The sequence below is a fragment of the Anopheles arabiensis genome, chromosome X (assembly GCF_016920715.1).
Source record: "Anopheles arabiensis isolate DONGOLA chromosome X, AaraD3, whole genome shotgun sequence".
In the NCBI taxonomy this organism is placed as follows: Eukaryota; Metazoa; Arthropoda; class Insecta; order Diptera; family Culicidae; genus Anopheles; species Anopheles arabiensis.
Genome location: NC_053519.1, coordinates 15,251,381 through 15,264,578, shown reverse-complemented (window position 1 = coordinate 15,264,578; position 13,198 = coordinate 15,251,381). Strand labels below are relative to the sequence as shown.

Here is a 13,198-nt window from a genome sequence, read left to right as displayed (position 1 = left end):
CTAAAAAAATCCAATTGGCATTTTGCGATTCTACGTAACGAATATGTTTTAACCATTTTCTGTCCAGCGCAAAGATGCATAGCATTAAAAACCACCAACCGAGCTAAGTTCACTCTATGCGTTTTCTTTTTATTTCATTTGTTTACCCTTAACAAAGCCTGATGCTACTACGGGGGGCGGTCACCTTAATAACTTAGCGCACCTATAACGTAATAATAAATCATCATAAAAAGAAAACTGTCCAGCCCAGACACAGTTTGCTGCAACACGGCTTTTTTTTCGCAAGAAAGGGTCCTGTCCGGCGCCCGCCCGCGTTCAGTTCATCGTACTCACTACCGGGTAGATCTCGGCCGTCAGCCCAACCACTAAAGCCAACTTTGGTGAAACCATCGTTTTCGGCGCTACCTTTACCGTATCATCATCGGGCATAATCTGCAAATTGGGAAAAGGGTATTAGGGCACGGACGGTTTTGGGGCGAATGCCAGTGATGATGGGGGAAAAGCGTCACGATAGAGATGAAGGTACCTTATCAACTACATGCTTGGACACCAATCCATCTGCGCCAACGTGCAACACTGAAAATCCGTCGTACCAGCTGGAAGAGGAAACAAAAAACAGAAAGGGTTACAATTCAAGCCTTCAACATGCCACCAGTAACGCGTTTGAGCCGAGGATTTTGCCGGTAGAATTTAATTACAGTTTTTCCGTTCAATCAAGTACTACATTCCGTTCGTCCGTAGTGTGCTCGTTTTTATGCTATTTGTAATTGAATTATACATTCATTAGAAATCGTTCAACTAGATCGAGAGGGATCTACTGTCCATCGATCATTTAAATAAACAGAAACATAAATATAAACAAAACCATAACAAAATACAGAAACATCCTATTTACAAGACATATGACTCTAGACAGTCAAAGTCTATAAATAGAGAATAAGCCTCTGGATATGCTGTTTCAAACAAGTATTTAAACAACATAGGGGCATAAATCCTCTCTCGTCAAATAGAAGAAGAAGAAGAAACATAAACATAAATTTCAATCATTGCTGGCTCCCAGACACTTTGTACAAAAAGGATATTAGGGCTGTAAGTTCTCACAAGGAGCTAAGAAAATATAGGAAAAATCACTATAACATACCCTTTTTTAAGCAAACTTCAAATATGGTCGTTGAAAGTCGCACAAGAAATCATTAAAATCAATAAGTGCAATACAATAAAGCAAAGCGCGCATGTCTCGTCCCTGGATGATGCAATTTGCCGATTGAATGAATGAATCTTGGTAATGCAATACGAATCGTATGCTTTTAAGCGACAATATTTTGAAATACAAATTTAATATTGACTTTTATGTTAAGTTTATGAAAAGATCATGTACATGACCTCTTTTAGTTTGTTTATTTGTTGTATGACACTACAACAACAATTACAATAGAGCATGCAAGCATTACAACAGGAAATAATGTTCATATCCATTTCAGTTCAATCCCAATCAGAACTGATTTGAATTGTGAGTTTCCATGCGAATCTTTTTCAACTATTGCCAAAGTCTGTTGATGCATTGGTTGATAATGATGTTACCTAACTTAAACAGCATAAATTGTGCCCGTTTTTGCGTATGAACAAAATCAAACTCCCATGCAAAATGCTGGACCAACACAGTTAAGCAGTTACTTAGAGATGGTGAGCAAAACGAAGCAAACTGGTACTTACGCTTCCTGCCCGTCGAATATTTCCTTCAGCTTCCACAGCTTGTACTTCCAGAACTGCAGCATCACGCGCAGCGCACTGATGCCCCGGATGCGCCACCGCACCTTCACCGTATTATCTTCCGGATGTTTGGTGATTTTCAGCACCTCGAACGTAACGTACGCAAACTTGAGATGGCCCACGGTGCGCAACAGTGCGATTTGCTTCACGTAATGATACAGCCCTCTGGAGAAAAAAAATGGAGTCGAAAAGGATCAATATTTCGTATCGCCGTCGGTAGCGGGCGAGCTAGCGCCTGCTTTTACGTACTCTGTCCTGGTGCCGCGGATGTTGTTTTCAAATATAAGGTTCGGGCTGTAGATGGAGTAGTCGAGCGGTTGCACGAACAGCTTGGGCAGCGTCTGCGACAGCACGTGGTACACCCGGTGCAGCTGTTCCTCCGTCGGCTGATCGGCTTTCGGCGGATTTCCCTGCAAAATGTTGGGAGTAGTAGTTGACGAGGGTTTCGGTTAAAACAACAAAAACAACACTGCACATTTTCAATCGATCTTACCGCTGGCGACGAAGTGCCCTCGCTGCAATACCGAACCTCGATCCGTTCGTCCCGCTCACCGTACGATGTCGACTGGTGATGGTGATGTTGGTGGTCGTGGTGTGGGTGGAAATCATTTTGCTCGCGTAATGCTTTCCTGTGGTTCCGGTTCGCCTCAAATGCATCGATCGCAAATGCGTACGCTGGCTGTGTACCAGCCGGTGCTAAGCATCGGTTCTGCCCGGGAGAAAAGCAAGCGAACAATACAATCATATATTATGCAATATACAGCTGACAGACCGATAGGACGGCCGAATTCTCCCCTTGCGTGCAGTAGGATGCAGGCTTTGTGTGCATTAGGATTAAGATGTCGCGTACACGTGTGTATATATATATATATATATGTGTGTGTGTGTCTCCACTTACATTGGCGGCAGCGACGGTCGCACCGGCTACGCGGACCCGGTGCAGCTCCTCGCACCGCTTCGCACTGCGGGCTGTGAAAATTCCGCCCATCAGCGGGCGGCCCTTCCGCGACAAGTTCCGCAGACAGTTGGCCATGGTGTTTTCGCAGGTCGCGGATTTACGAGCGCACCCTTCTCCCCCCCTTCCGGATTGAAAAGATTTCTCCCCCTGGAGCTTTTACTTATCCTCCTCCTCCTCACACACTGATCGAGTTCTCGCACAGTTCGCGACAGCAGACACGCACACGCTGGGAGCGGCTGCTGCTATCCGCATGCCCTCCCGTTTTTATTCTTCGAAGCAATGTTTTTTTTTTCCTGCTACCCCTTTCCGTTCGAGACCGAAAGCTATTACATTGTCCGAGGCAGGCGCACACACACCGGAAAAATCGGAGAGTACGAGCGAGCGAAAACACACGCGGTTGTGTAATGGAAGGGTGCTGTGGTGCTGGGTTGGGGAAGGGAGCGAGCGGGCGGCGGTCGACATTTCGCCGCTGTCACATCGTGCGCCTCTTGACGGGTGTTTGTTTACGTTTCGGTTGGTTCGGTTGCCCGGCGAGCAAAGCAGGGGGAATTTCTGAACCGGTTTGATAACCCAAGCTCCCGACCACGCTGGTTTTCGCTGGTCTTTGCGGGGATAATTCGTTAACGAATTATCCCCGAAAAGACCAGCGAAATACAGATCATTTTCGGGGATAGTGAACACACGTGAAGGATGAACCCATGCAAAAAAGAGCTAAAAATAGAAATGAACATTCGGATTCATTCCCTTCCCACATATTCCAATTCTTGCTCATGCTTCATCCTTGATGCTACCAACCACATCGCTAATTCTACTTCGAATCACTTTGCCAGTTGCGCCACCATATTATTATTCATGATCGTGCTATTTGTTTGTTTTGTTGTATGAAGGGGTACTGATACTAAATGAATTAAAAGAAATAAATAAAACAATAAAAATAATAGATTGACTATTAAACACGCATTTCTAACAATTAGTAAAGGGGTCTGAAGTTACTGGAGCTGCATGTTTTAAAAAGAAATCAAAACTTTAAATCATCAATGAAAACAATAAAAAAGGAATTGAACTCATGTCGACCATGGTGCAAACATTACACCATTACCATTTGACCATTACTAGTTAATGAACATGAATCGTTATCTATCAGTTTTAAACCCTTCAAATATAGCACAATGAACAAAGAGATGTCTAAAAGTTCATCGATGCGTGTGAGAGAGTAGAGCTGATGAATAGAAAGAGATGGCATGAGTTTATGTTCATTATCCCCGAAAAATTTCGCTTGGGAAGGCCCGTGTCTGGGCGGTGGCAACGCTGATCGGATGCGGCTTTATCGGACGAGATTTATATGGGATTTGACAGATAACGTCGGACGTGCGATTTCGTCGTCCGACGTTATCTGTCAAATGCCATATAAAAATTTGACAGGCCGTCCGATAAAATCGCATGCGAAAAAGCGTTGCCACCGCCCTCACGCATGCCGCAGGTGTGAATGCGGTTTGAACTTTGACAGTTTGTATTTGACGCATATATGAGTCGTTTTATCTGAAAAAAAGCCATTTCACAGGTTTATGCGCTCTCGTGAAGACTTCCAAAAAACAGCGCTGGCGTACAAAAAGATTCGGCTAACTCCATTTACAGGGCATCACTGAAAAAAAACATGTTTTAACCCCCTTTCGACGAATTGGCTTGCGAACTGCCATCCGGCGAGAGGATTGCGTCGCTGCGACGTCCACTTTTGCTCGACGGGAGGCACAAAGCAAAACAAAACATTCATTCTGACGTTCCATTTAGCCCGTTTTCACCTTGTACAGCGGATCGGACCAATCGAAGGGTACCGTGTAGGATGTGCTGAGAAAAAAGTTGAAGTCAAAGGAGGAATATTCACCAATCAAAACAATTTTCAAAACAAGCCAACGGGACCCATTCTCGGGAAGAATTTCGTACAGAAAAGTGGCGAGTGTGCATGTGGTGTGCGCTTTCAGCTTCTGTACGGTGCTGCTATAGCGAGAAAGGGACGGACCGATAGCGAGTGAGCCAGTTTGTACACTTCACATCCAACATGGCCGTCATTCAAGCGCTATAAACATACACACACCAGTTCAAGCCATCTCGCAACAAGTCACAGGAAACAATTGCGCTTTCCCTTCGAAACGGTGGAAATCGAATAACATTTTCCCACTGCCGTACGACTGCCTTAAAGTTGATGGTGCAAGGAATCCGCGTCTAATCCTGGTAGTGATTGTACTGTTCTTTAACCCGTGTGTTTGTGTGCATCCTATGAGGAACTTTCGAACCGCCCGCGAGTACCAGCAATCACTTTAATGGCTTTTCCATCCACCGCTAACCAGGGTAAGGGCGCGTTTGTTTTGCTGCCACACAGCTAAAAGGTTCGCTCGGTGCACTTTCTCACCCAGCCGCTCTTTCGCTACTTTGCTTCCAGACGTGACGAAAAAAATTCTGGAGGACATCCAGATGAAAAAGCAGCTCCTGCAGAAAGGAGTCAACTCGCATTCGCCCGGCTTCGGCAACCTGTACAACTCGTCACTCGGCTTCGGCAGCCTCTACACGCCCTCGCCCCTGTTTCAGCTACCAAAGGTAGGGCCTGGATGGAGGGATCCTTCCCAAACGCTGACAACCTGTGTCTGACGTTCTCTTTTCTCCCTCTCAGCATACACCTGCCACTGCCACCGGCCAGCCGAACGACAGCAACCAGAGCATCTCGAAGGGCGTGTGGAGCCAGGCGATCAACCAGTCGTTTGGCTTTTTCGTCCCGCAGGACTCGCTGTTCGGGAACAACATCCTGCCGGTGCTGCCACGGTACGACAATCCGTCGATCCATTACGCTAGCACGCCAAAATTTTGAGGGTAAATCCACCATCCAATCACACACTCACCCACACACACACACACACACACACACACAGACACAACCAGTCGGCCATCAGAGTGTACGATGGCGTGCATTAAGCTGAAGCAGCTCGAGCAGTTCCTGCAGACGGTGGATGACTTTAACGAGCCAAAGGTGCGGCTCGAACAGTACACCACGCCGTCGCACATCGCTAGCCAGGCACTGTACGCGATACAAACCCGGCACGGCGATCTGGACGGCCGGACAGTGCTCGATCTGGGCTGCGGACCGGGGATGCTATCGATCGGGGCCGCCCTGCTCGGTGCCGACCTGGTTGTTGGGGTGGAAATCGATCCGGACGCTATCGAGGTATGCGTGGGGAAGTGTTTATTCAGAATTGTGTGTGTGTGTGTGTGTGCGTTACACCTAATGGCTATGCTATGGTTATTTCCTTGGGCAGGTCTTCCGGAGCAACTGCGACGAGTTCGAGCTGGAAAACGTGCAGTGTGTGCAGGCGGACGTGCTGCGGCTGCCGGAGATCTTTGCCGACCGGCAGCGGCCATTCGATACGGTGCTGCTGAATCCACCATTTGGGACGAAGCAGAACAGTGGCGCCGACATGGCCTTTCTCAAGGTCGCCATCACGCTGGCCCGCGGTGCCGTCTATTCGCTGCACAAGTCCGCCACCAGGTAACGGTGTTTTCGTGTAACACAATTAGCCACCCGGACCGTTTTGAAATAATGGTTTTCTTCGCTTCGGTCCACAGGGAGCACGTCAAAAAGAAGGCACAGGAGTGGAAGGTGCGCCCGAGCCTGATTGCCGAGCTGCGGTACAATCTACCCCAGACGTACAAATTTCACAAACGCACGAGCGTGGACGTGGCCGTCGATCTGTGGCGGTTCGAGTGCGGCGATGCGGCCTAGTAAGGCCGCCAACGGTTGAACGGAACTAGCAGGATTTGAGAGATTGTTATCTAAGTGTGTAAAAGACAGCTAAAAGACGGGTCGGTGTAAAAATGGCAGGGTGCAAGAACAAAACTAGTGTGAAAACACATTTGCTAGATAATTTTGAGAATGTTGTAGAGAATTGTGCACCACAAGGGTACAGGGTGGTGGAGTGGTTACACAGCTATCGGGGGGGGGGGGGGGACTTTTGCGACAATTAATAGCGATTCAAGTAGTAGTATGTAAACAATTCAATCTCGGCCTCCTCGGACCTTTTACTCAGAACGTACCCGTATTAATAGAGCGCGCTCTATGTTGCGACGATTATTCCCTTTTCCTCTTAGACAACGCTGAAAAAAAGACCACGGTAGCTTGAAATATTAAACCTCAATGAACGCCTTTCTGCACTAACACTAACTCAGCAAAGCAATGGAACTTTTACAAATCATGTTATAGTTTTGTAAAGTCGTTAGGCCATGAAAAAGACGTTTCAATAATGATAGTCAAATTGCAGCGATATTAACGACAAGTTTTGACGTACGATGCGTAATCAATTGCGCTGCGTGTATATAAGGACGAGACGGCAAGGAGAGCAGCAGCAGCACACGCTTGCAAGAGATCAAACTTGATTGGTTTAAGATGCGTTTTTTTGTTTGTTTCTGCTTGATTTATGTACGCGATTGTGCCTGGATTTCAAGAAAGGTTCTTATCCGTTTGTACAAATAACAATTGCCGGCGGCTTACTGTAAGGAGGTGTAGCGTTGCTCGGACAGGTTGTAGTTCATAATAAAAGTTCAGGGAGAATAAAAATCAATTTCACAGCCGTTGATAGATCATGTGTGTGTTAATTCTGCCCCGTTGAAAGTTAGAAAGTAGCATTTTATTTCGTCTGTAAATTAAATCCGGAGCCCTGTTCAGATCTTCTTTGCGATTTAACTGATATTATATATATATTTACAGGGTTTTTCAGGAGCTATCATGGCTGTGGGACATTTTATTGACTCTTTCTTAGGTGAAATTAACTTAATGTAATGGGAATTGGACTCTATAGCACCCTAGTTGGACAAATCCAACAGGAATTTCCAAGGAGCCTGTCCAATTAGGTTGCCTTAGAGTCCAATATGATGTTCATTGCACATAAGAAAGAGTCAAGGAAGTGTCCCACAACTATGAGAGCCCCTGGAAAACCCTGTGTGCAAATCAGAGTAGTTTCAGGATTATTTAAAAACTATGTATTCTTATTTGCTTACTTCTTTGCCCATTATTCTTAACATCAGGAAGCTGTTGCAAATACTAGATGAATAGTATTAAGTTTTTTTTTTTAATAAAATTTCTTTCCAGCATTAATCATTTTATTGTGTTATGAAAATTGGACCACAGGAAATCGTACGAAATCAATGTTTCTAGGCAGAGTTTTATCAACAGTTTTTATTCAAATAAAACAGCTGCATCTGTTTACATTAGCGTTGGGAAAGAGTTTTGCCCATTTTTTAATGTACGGCTCTCGTCCCGTCTGGACGTGAAACATTCGAAATTGAAGCACAATATAAGATAAAAATAAACACACATAAAGCGATAATTAAACTCAGCCCATTGAACGCCACGTAGCCCAATTGTTTGATGATAGTAATATTTAACGTATAATTTGGTTATGAAAAGCACTTAAGTTGTGCCGATTACAATGGTTGTCTGTGCTATAACTATAACAAAAATATCTCTCTTCGGGGGAAACATTATATCGCGTGTGCAAAAAAAAAAAAGGAAAACGGTCTCTACAACGATCACGGGAAACTCGGTGAAATAAAGCAAGACAGTCCGGCATGCCCTAGATGAGGGCGAAGCAGTTGATGAAAATCGAAAAGGAAATAATAGTTAACACGTTGCTGTTAACGCAACGCCAACAAAGAAAATGGGGAAAGATTTTTCTTGGTTTTTTGTTTATTGTTTGAAGAAAATATCTTCGCCGTGAAACAACGCTGTGAAGACACGCGCACAACTGTATACGACGCGACACGGCGGTACAGACACACCCCTTAGGATTAGCTTACTAGTAACACATCGTGTACACAACATACTACCCGCGGGGGAGGAGGAAGTGGATAAACGTCATTGGTGTTCGGCACCACTGGTGGTGTTGCGCTCCTGGCTGCGTTTCCGAAGTCACCACTTTCGAGCGTCACACTGTGGTAAGATTAAGTTAGTGTAGGTAGGTAGCGATGTAATACGAAGTATAGGATACGAAGGATAGGACACGAAGGATAGGACACGAATAGGAGCGATCGGATGCGCCGATCGTGGTCCTCGAGCTTGCGAGCGATCGGATGCGCCGATCGTCGCTCTCTTATCTTTCGACCGCCGACCAATACAGTTCACGTGTAATTCACTCGCCGCAATTGTCACGTTAAACAAAATAAATTGTATCGCGCAAGCCCTACATTGGTGACCCCGACGTGATAAAAATCGCGGAACGTGAAAAATTGCTGTCGTGATCAATCGCCCAGGAGAACATTCTCCGTCGCCGTCATCGGTTAAGTATTTGCCGCCGACGTAATCCATTGTCCCGGTACATCGCTATCCCGTGTGCTTGAAGCGCATTTTGGAGTGAAGGAGAAATCTATCACCGACGCGATTTGTGGTTTCGCCGTATCCAGTAAGATAATATTACACAACCACGATTGTTCGGTCGATCGACTACTATTCACCGTGAGTGCCCTGCTGAAGCCCCTCCGTTTTCGGAGCCAACGACGTCCCGTAAGAGTATTTTTTTCTCGGGCCCACGTCATCGCTGTGTTGAAGGAGTACCCTGGGGTTTTCGGCCAGCATCATAGTTCCCGGAGCCGTACAGCATTTGACATCAGTAGATACAAAGTGCCACCACCGTGCGTTGTGGTCACGAGATAAGCAGAACGATCACATATATCACGTTTTATACTGTGATCACGGAGAGCCCATTGTCATCGTTTTTTTCATCTGCAAGAGCTACAAGTTCGACAACGTGTCCGTGTAAGCACGGAAACCACACGACCAAGGGGTAGAGAGGAAGCCACCCGATTTCCCGTAAGGAGCATCACTGTCGCTGTTTGTGACCAGAAACACCACCGTGGAATCAGTAGTGCCATCGTGTATTCGGAGCCACGCGGTTTTGGAAGCAGTAACGCCATCGCGTTTTTGGAGCCACGCGGTTTTGGGAGCAGTAACGCCATCGCGTTTTTGGAGCCACGCGGTGTTGGAAGTAGTAGCGCCATCGCGTTTTCGGAGCCACGCGGTGTTGAAAGCGGCCTCGTATCCAGTGATCATCGATCGACAACCGGTGAGCCCGTTCCTTATTATTATTATTATTATTATTTTTCATTCGGTGATACTTGTGCCAGAAACTCAGTGTGTTTTTATGCGTTTTATACGACGCGTGTTTTTTTTCTTTTTCGGTGCGTTTATAAGTAAATATTTCATTAAGTGCAACGTTGTTTTACGAGTTTTACGAGAAAATACGTGCAATTTCTTACGTGCAATTTCATTAGTACATTTTTATCGTATACAATTTAGCGCAGTATTTTTTTTCACATTTTCTTCGTTATAAATTATACTGAAATACTACGCGTTTTGAATTTTTCCTTGCATTTTATAAAAACCTTGTATTTATTGAACTGAATTTTGCGATCAGTATTATAGGTCATTTTTATCCTTGGTACGTTTAAAAATTTAAGTGCGTGTAGTGAATTAGAAAACATTAGATTAGATTTCTTTGTATTGGTTTTGTAAACCACAGAGTGATGTCTTTGAAAGCTGGTGCCGAAGGAAAGGGTGAGGAGAGTTCAAGTTCGGCAGGAACGACAAAGGTGTCGGCACCGGGCGATCCTCCCCTGGGGGTAGAGCGTATATCTACGAAGTTACCAACTTTTGGGAGGACGTTCCAGAGGTTTGGTTCGCTCAAGCAGAAGCGGAATTTGAGCTTTCAAAAATTTCACGGGAGCGCACGCAATACACATATTTGATCGCTGCAATGTCCAAGGAAGTATTAGCTAAGGTGCTGGACATTGTGAAAAGTCCTGACCCGGTAAAACCATACTCTCACTTAAAGGGAGAAATTTTAAAACGGTTGACAAGTAGTGAGGAAACACGATTGTCAAAATTGTTATATCATGTTGAGATAGGAGATAGAACTCCATCAGATTTCTATCGATACATGCTACAGATAGCTGGGGATTCTACCGATCTTTCCGTAACTCTTGTGAGGAAATTGTGGAAGTCAAGACTGCCTAAATCGATTGAGGTAGCCTTAGTTGCAGTTGATACAAAAGATCACGCTGAGCAATTGCGGATAGCAGACAGGTTATGGGAATGCACACAATCTAGTGGACTATCCGAAGTGAATACTCGTGCTAGAGTTACATGCGATTCAGCGTCTGATGAAATCCGGCGTGAAATAAGCGAACTACGCGACATGATCAAGAAGATGTCAAATCTTTCCCAACGACAACATCGTGATCATAGACGCAGCTTCTCTAGAGAACGAAGAAATTTCCAAAGTCCATCTCGTGATAGGAAACCATTTTGTTGGTATCATTACAGATACGGTAACGGAGCAACCAAGTGTGTTAAGCCCTGTAATTTTTCCACAACACGAGTCAAACACTCAGAGGAAGAAAAAACTAAGAAGCTCACGGGAGTTGGCGGATCTCCCTAGAGCATATAGTACCTCTCCTCGTTTGTTCGTAAATGATATGATGACATCATTTACCTTTTTAGTGGACACAGGGGCTGATGTATCCGTCATTCCATTTCATTTAGCTGGTAAAGCTTATAAACCTACAGACTTAGTTTTGCAAGCAGCCAACGGAAGTACCATAGTGACGTATGGCACAAAGCTGATTCAAGTAAGTTTAGGTTTCAAAAGAGTTTTTACCCATATTTTTATCATAGCATCCGTAAATCGTCCTATAATAGGAGCGGATTTTTTATACAAAACCGGAATACTAGTGGATATCAAAGGGCGTAAGCTAATTGATTCGACCACTAATTTAGCGATCATAGGATCATTGGCACTTGTGGATACTCCTTCCCTAAACATTTTGTACTTGAAGCAGGAGACTTCGGACGAGTTCTACACCAGTTTCCATCTTTGGTAGAACCACCGGACTACAGAAAGCCAGTATGTCATAATGTGTTTCATTATATTGAAACCAAAGGCCCTTTGCCTTTTGCGAAGCCACGTCGCCTTGACCCGCAAAAGCGAAAAATCGCGCATGTGGAATTTCAGCAAATGGTAAATTTGGGAATTTGTCGCCCATCATCATCACCAGGGTCATCACCCTTGCATATGGTGCCGAAGGGTGACAATGACTGGAGACCATGTGGGGATTACCGAAGGCTTAATGCCATTACGACACCAGATCGGTATCCTATCCCTCACATCCAGGACTTTACCATGCAACTGCAGGGTTGCAATTTTTTTTCAAAGCTTGACATAGTACGAGCATATCATATGATCCCAGTAGCAGAAGAGGACATACATAAGACGGCCATTACTACCCCTTTCGGCATGTTCGAATTTTTACGAATGCCTTTTGGTTTAAAAAATGCCGGTCAAACATTCCAGAGGTTCATGAACAGTTTATTCAATGACCTCAGTTTCGTATTCGTCTACATTGACGATATTCTAATTGCCAGTTCGACGAAGGAAACGCACCTTGAGCACTTGCGCATAGTGTTCAATCGGCTGGCAGAATACGATTTAAAAATTAAACCGTCCAAGTGTGTGCTAGGTGTATCTACCATTAATTTCTTAAGCCACACAATTTCAGCTAATGGAATTATCCCATGCGCAGATAAGGTAGAAGCGATAAAAACATTCCCAACGCCAAAATCGGTTAAACAACTACAGCGATTTGTGGGAATGGTCAACTATTATCACCGTTTCTTACCGAGCGTTTCAAATACGTTGAGACCCTTGTACAAGTTGATAGCACAGCACACCAAGCAGAAATTAAAGACATTCGACTGGTCGGAGGAGTGCGACAAAGCGGCCCTTCAGGTCAAGTCAGACCTAGCAAAAGCTACGATACTGTCACACCCAAGGTCCGATGCAGTTTATTCTTTAACCACGGACGCATCTAATTTCGCCGTGGGAGCGGTGCTGGAACAGCATTTTGAAGGAAGTTGCCAACCACTAGCATTCTTCTCTAGAGTAATCACCCCAACCGAACAAAGATACTCTACGTTCGATAGAGAATTATTGGCAATCGTGCTGAGCATCAAGCATTTTAGACATTTTTTAGAAGGCAGGTCATTTATTATATATACTGACCATAAACCGCTCACCACAGCGCTGACGTCAAAAACCGAGAAATCACCTCGACAAAATCGTCATTTAGATTTCATTTCTCAGTTCTCAAGCGACATTCGATACATCAAAGGAGACAGCAACATAGTTGCAGATACTCTCTCGCGTGTGGCAGAAACGGATTCAATTAGTAACTTGGATTACAAAATTTTCTCTGAATGTCAACGTACTGATGAACAATTGAAAACATTATTGGAGAATAAAAAAATAAAAACTCTGCTTATAAACTTGATAAGCTTTTGCTAAACAACACAGAATTGTATTTTGAGGTCTCAACGGGGAAAAATAGACTGTACGTCCCGAAATCCTTACGTAAGGAAACATACGATGGTGTGCACAA

The 13,198-nt window shown here is 44.7% G+C and overlaps 3 protein-coding genes across 3 annotated transcripts; 2 read left to right on the top strand and 1 right to left on the bottom strand.

Moving 5' to 3' along the window:
• Positions 1 to 104: 104 nt before the first annotated feature.
• LOC120906803 (uncharacterized protein C6orf136 homolog) lies at positions 105 to 3,145 on the bottom strand. Its single transcript, XM_040318829.1, has 6 exons — positions 2,669 to 3,145; positions 2,264 to 2,479; positions 2,020 to 2,180; positions 1,714 to 1,935; positions 527 to 596; positions 105 to 432 (listed from the first exon to the last, which is right to left on the bottom strand). Exons 1-6 carry the CDS (start codon positions 2,801 to 2,803, stop codon positions 316 to 318), a joined length of 921 nt encoding a protein of 306 aa, XP_040174763.1. The 5' UTR covers positions 2,804 to 3,145; the 3' UTR covers positions 105 to 315.
• A 1,348-nt stretch (positions 3,146 to 4,493) lies between these two features.
• On the top strand, positions 4,494 to 5,615 carry LOC120906806 (SOSS complex subunit C homolog B). Its single transcript, XM_040318833.1, has 3 exons — positions 4,494 to 5,074; positions 5,166 to 5,320; positions 5,394 to 5,615. The coding sequence occupies exons 1-3, from the start codon at positions 5,047 to 5,049 to the stop codon at positions 5,586 to 5,588; spliced, it is 378 nt and encodes a 125-aa protein (XP_040174767.1). The 5' UTR covers positions 4,494 to 5,046; the 3' UTR covers positions 5,589 to 5,615.
• A 33-nt stretch (positions 5,616 to 5,648) lies between these two features.
• Positions 5,649 to 7,349, top strand: LOC120906804 (rRNA N6-adenosine-methyltransferase METTL5). The gene is made up of 3 exons (XM_040318830.1): positions 5,649 to 5,942; positions 6,034 to 6,263; positions 6,341 to 7,349. The coding sequence occupies exons 1-3, from the start codon at positions 5,679 to 5,681 to the stop codon at positions 6,495 to 6,497; spliced, it is 651 nt and encodes a 216-aa protein (XP_040174764.1). The 5' UTR covers positions 5,649 to 5,678; the 3' UTR covers positions 6,498 to 7,349.
• Positions 7,350 to 13,198: the final 5,849 nt, after the last annotated feature.

Coding starts and splice junctions, on each gene's coding strand:
- LOC120906803 (XM_040318829.1), bottom strand. CDS start 2,803: ATGGCCAACTGTCTGCGGAACTTGTCGCGGAAGGGCCGCCCGCTGATG. Junction 2,480..2,668: donor CGACCGTCGCTGCCGCCAAT/GTAAGTGGAGAC, acceptor TCTCCCGGGCAG/AACCGATGCTTAGCACCGGC. Junction 1,936..2,019: donor ATCCGCGGCACCAGGACAGA/GTACGTAAAAGC, acceptor TTTTTTCTCCAG/AGGGCTGTATCATTACGTGA.
- LOC120906804 (XM_040318830.1), top strand. CDS start 5,679: ATGGCGTGCATTAAGCTGAAGCAGCTCGAGCAGTTCCTGCAGACGGTG. Junction 5,943..6,033: donor TCGATCCGGACGCTATCGAG/GTATGCGTGGGG, acceptor TTCCTTGGGCAG/GTCTTCCGGAGCAACTGCGA. Junction 6,264..6,340: donor CTGCACAAGTCCGCCACCAG/GTAACGGTGTTT, acceptor TTCGGTCCACAG/GGAGCACGTCAAAAAGAAGG.
- LOC120906806 (XM_040318833.1), top strand. CDS start 5,047: ATGGCTTTTCCATCCACCGCTAACCAGG. Junction 5,075..5,165: donor TCCATCCACCGCTAACCAGG/GTAAGGGCGCGT, acceptor CTTTGCTTCCAG/ACGTGACGAAAAAAATTCTG. Junction 5,321..5,393: donor CCCTGTTTCAGCTACCAAAG/GTAGGGCCTGGA, acceptor TCTCCCTCTCAG/CATACACCTGCCACTGCCAC.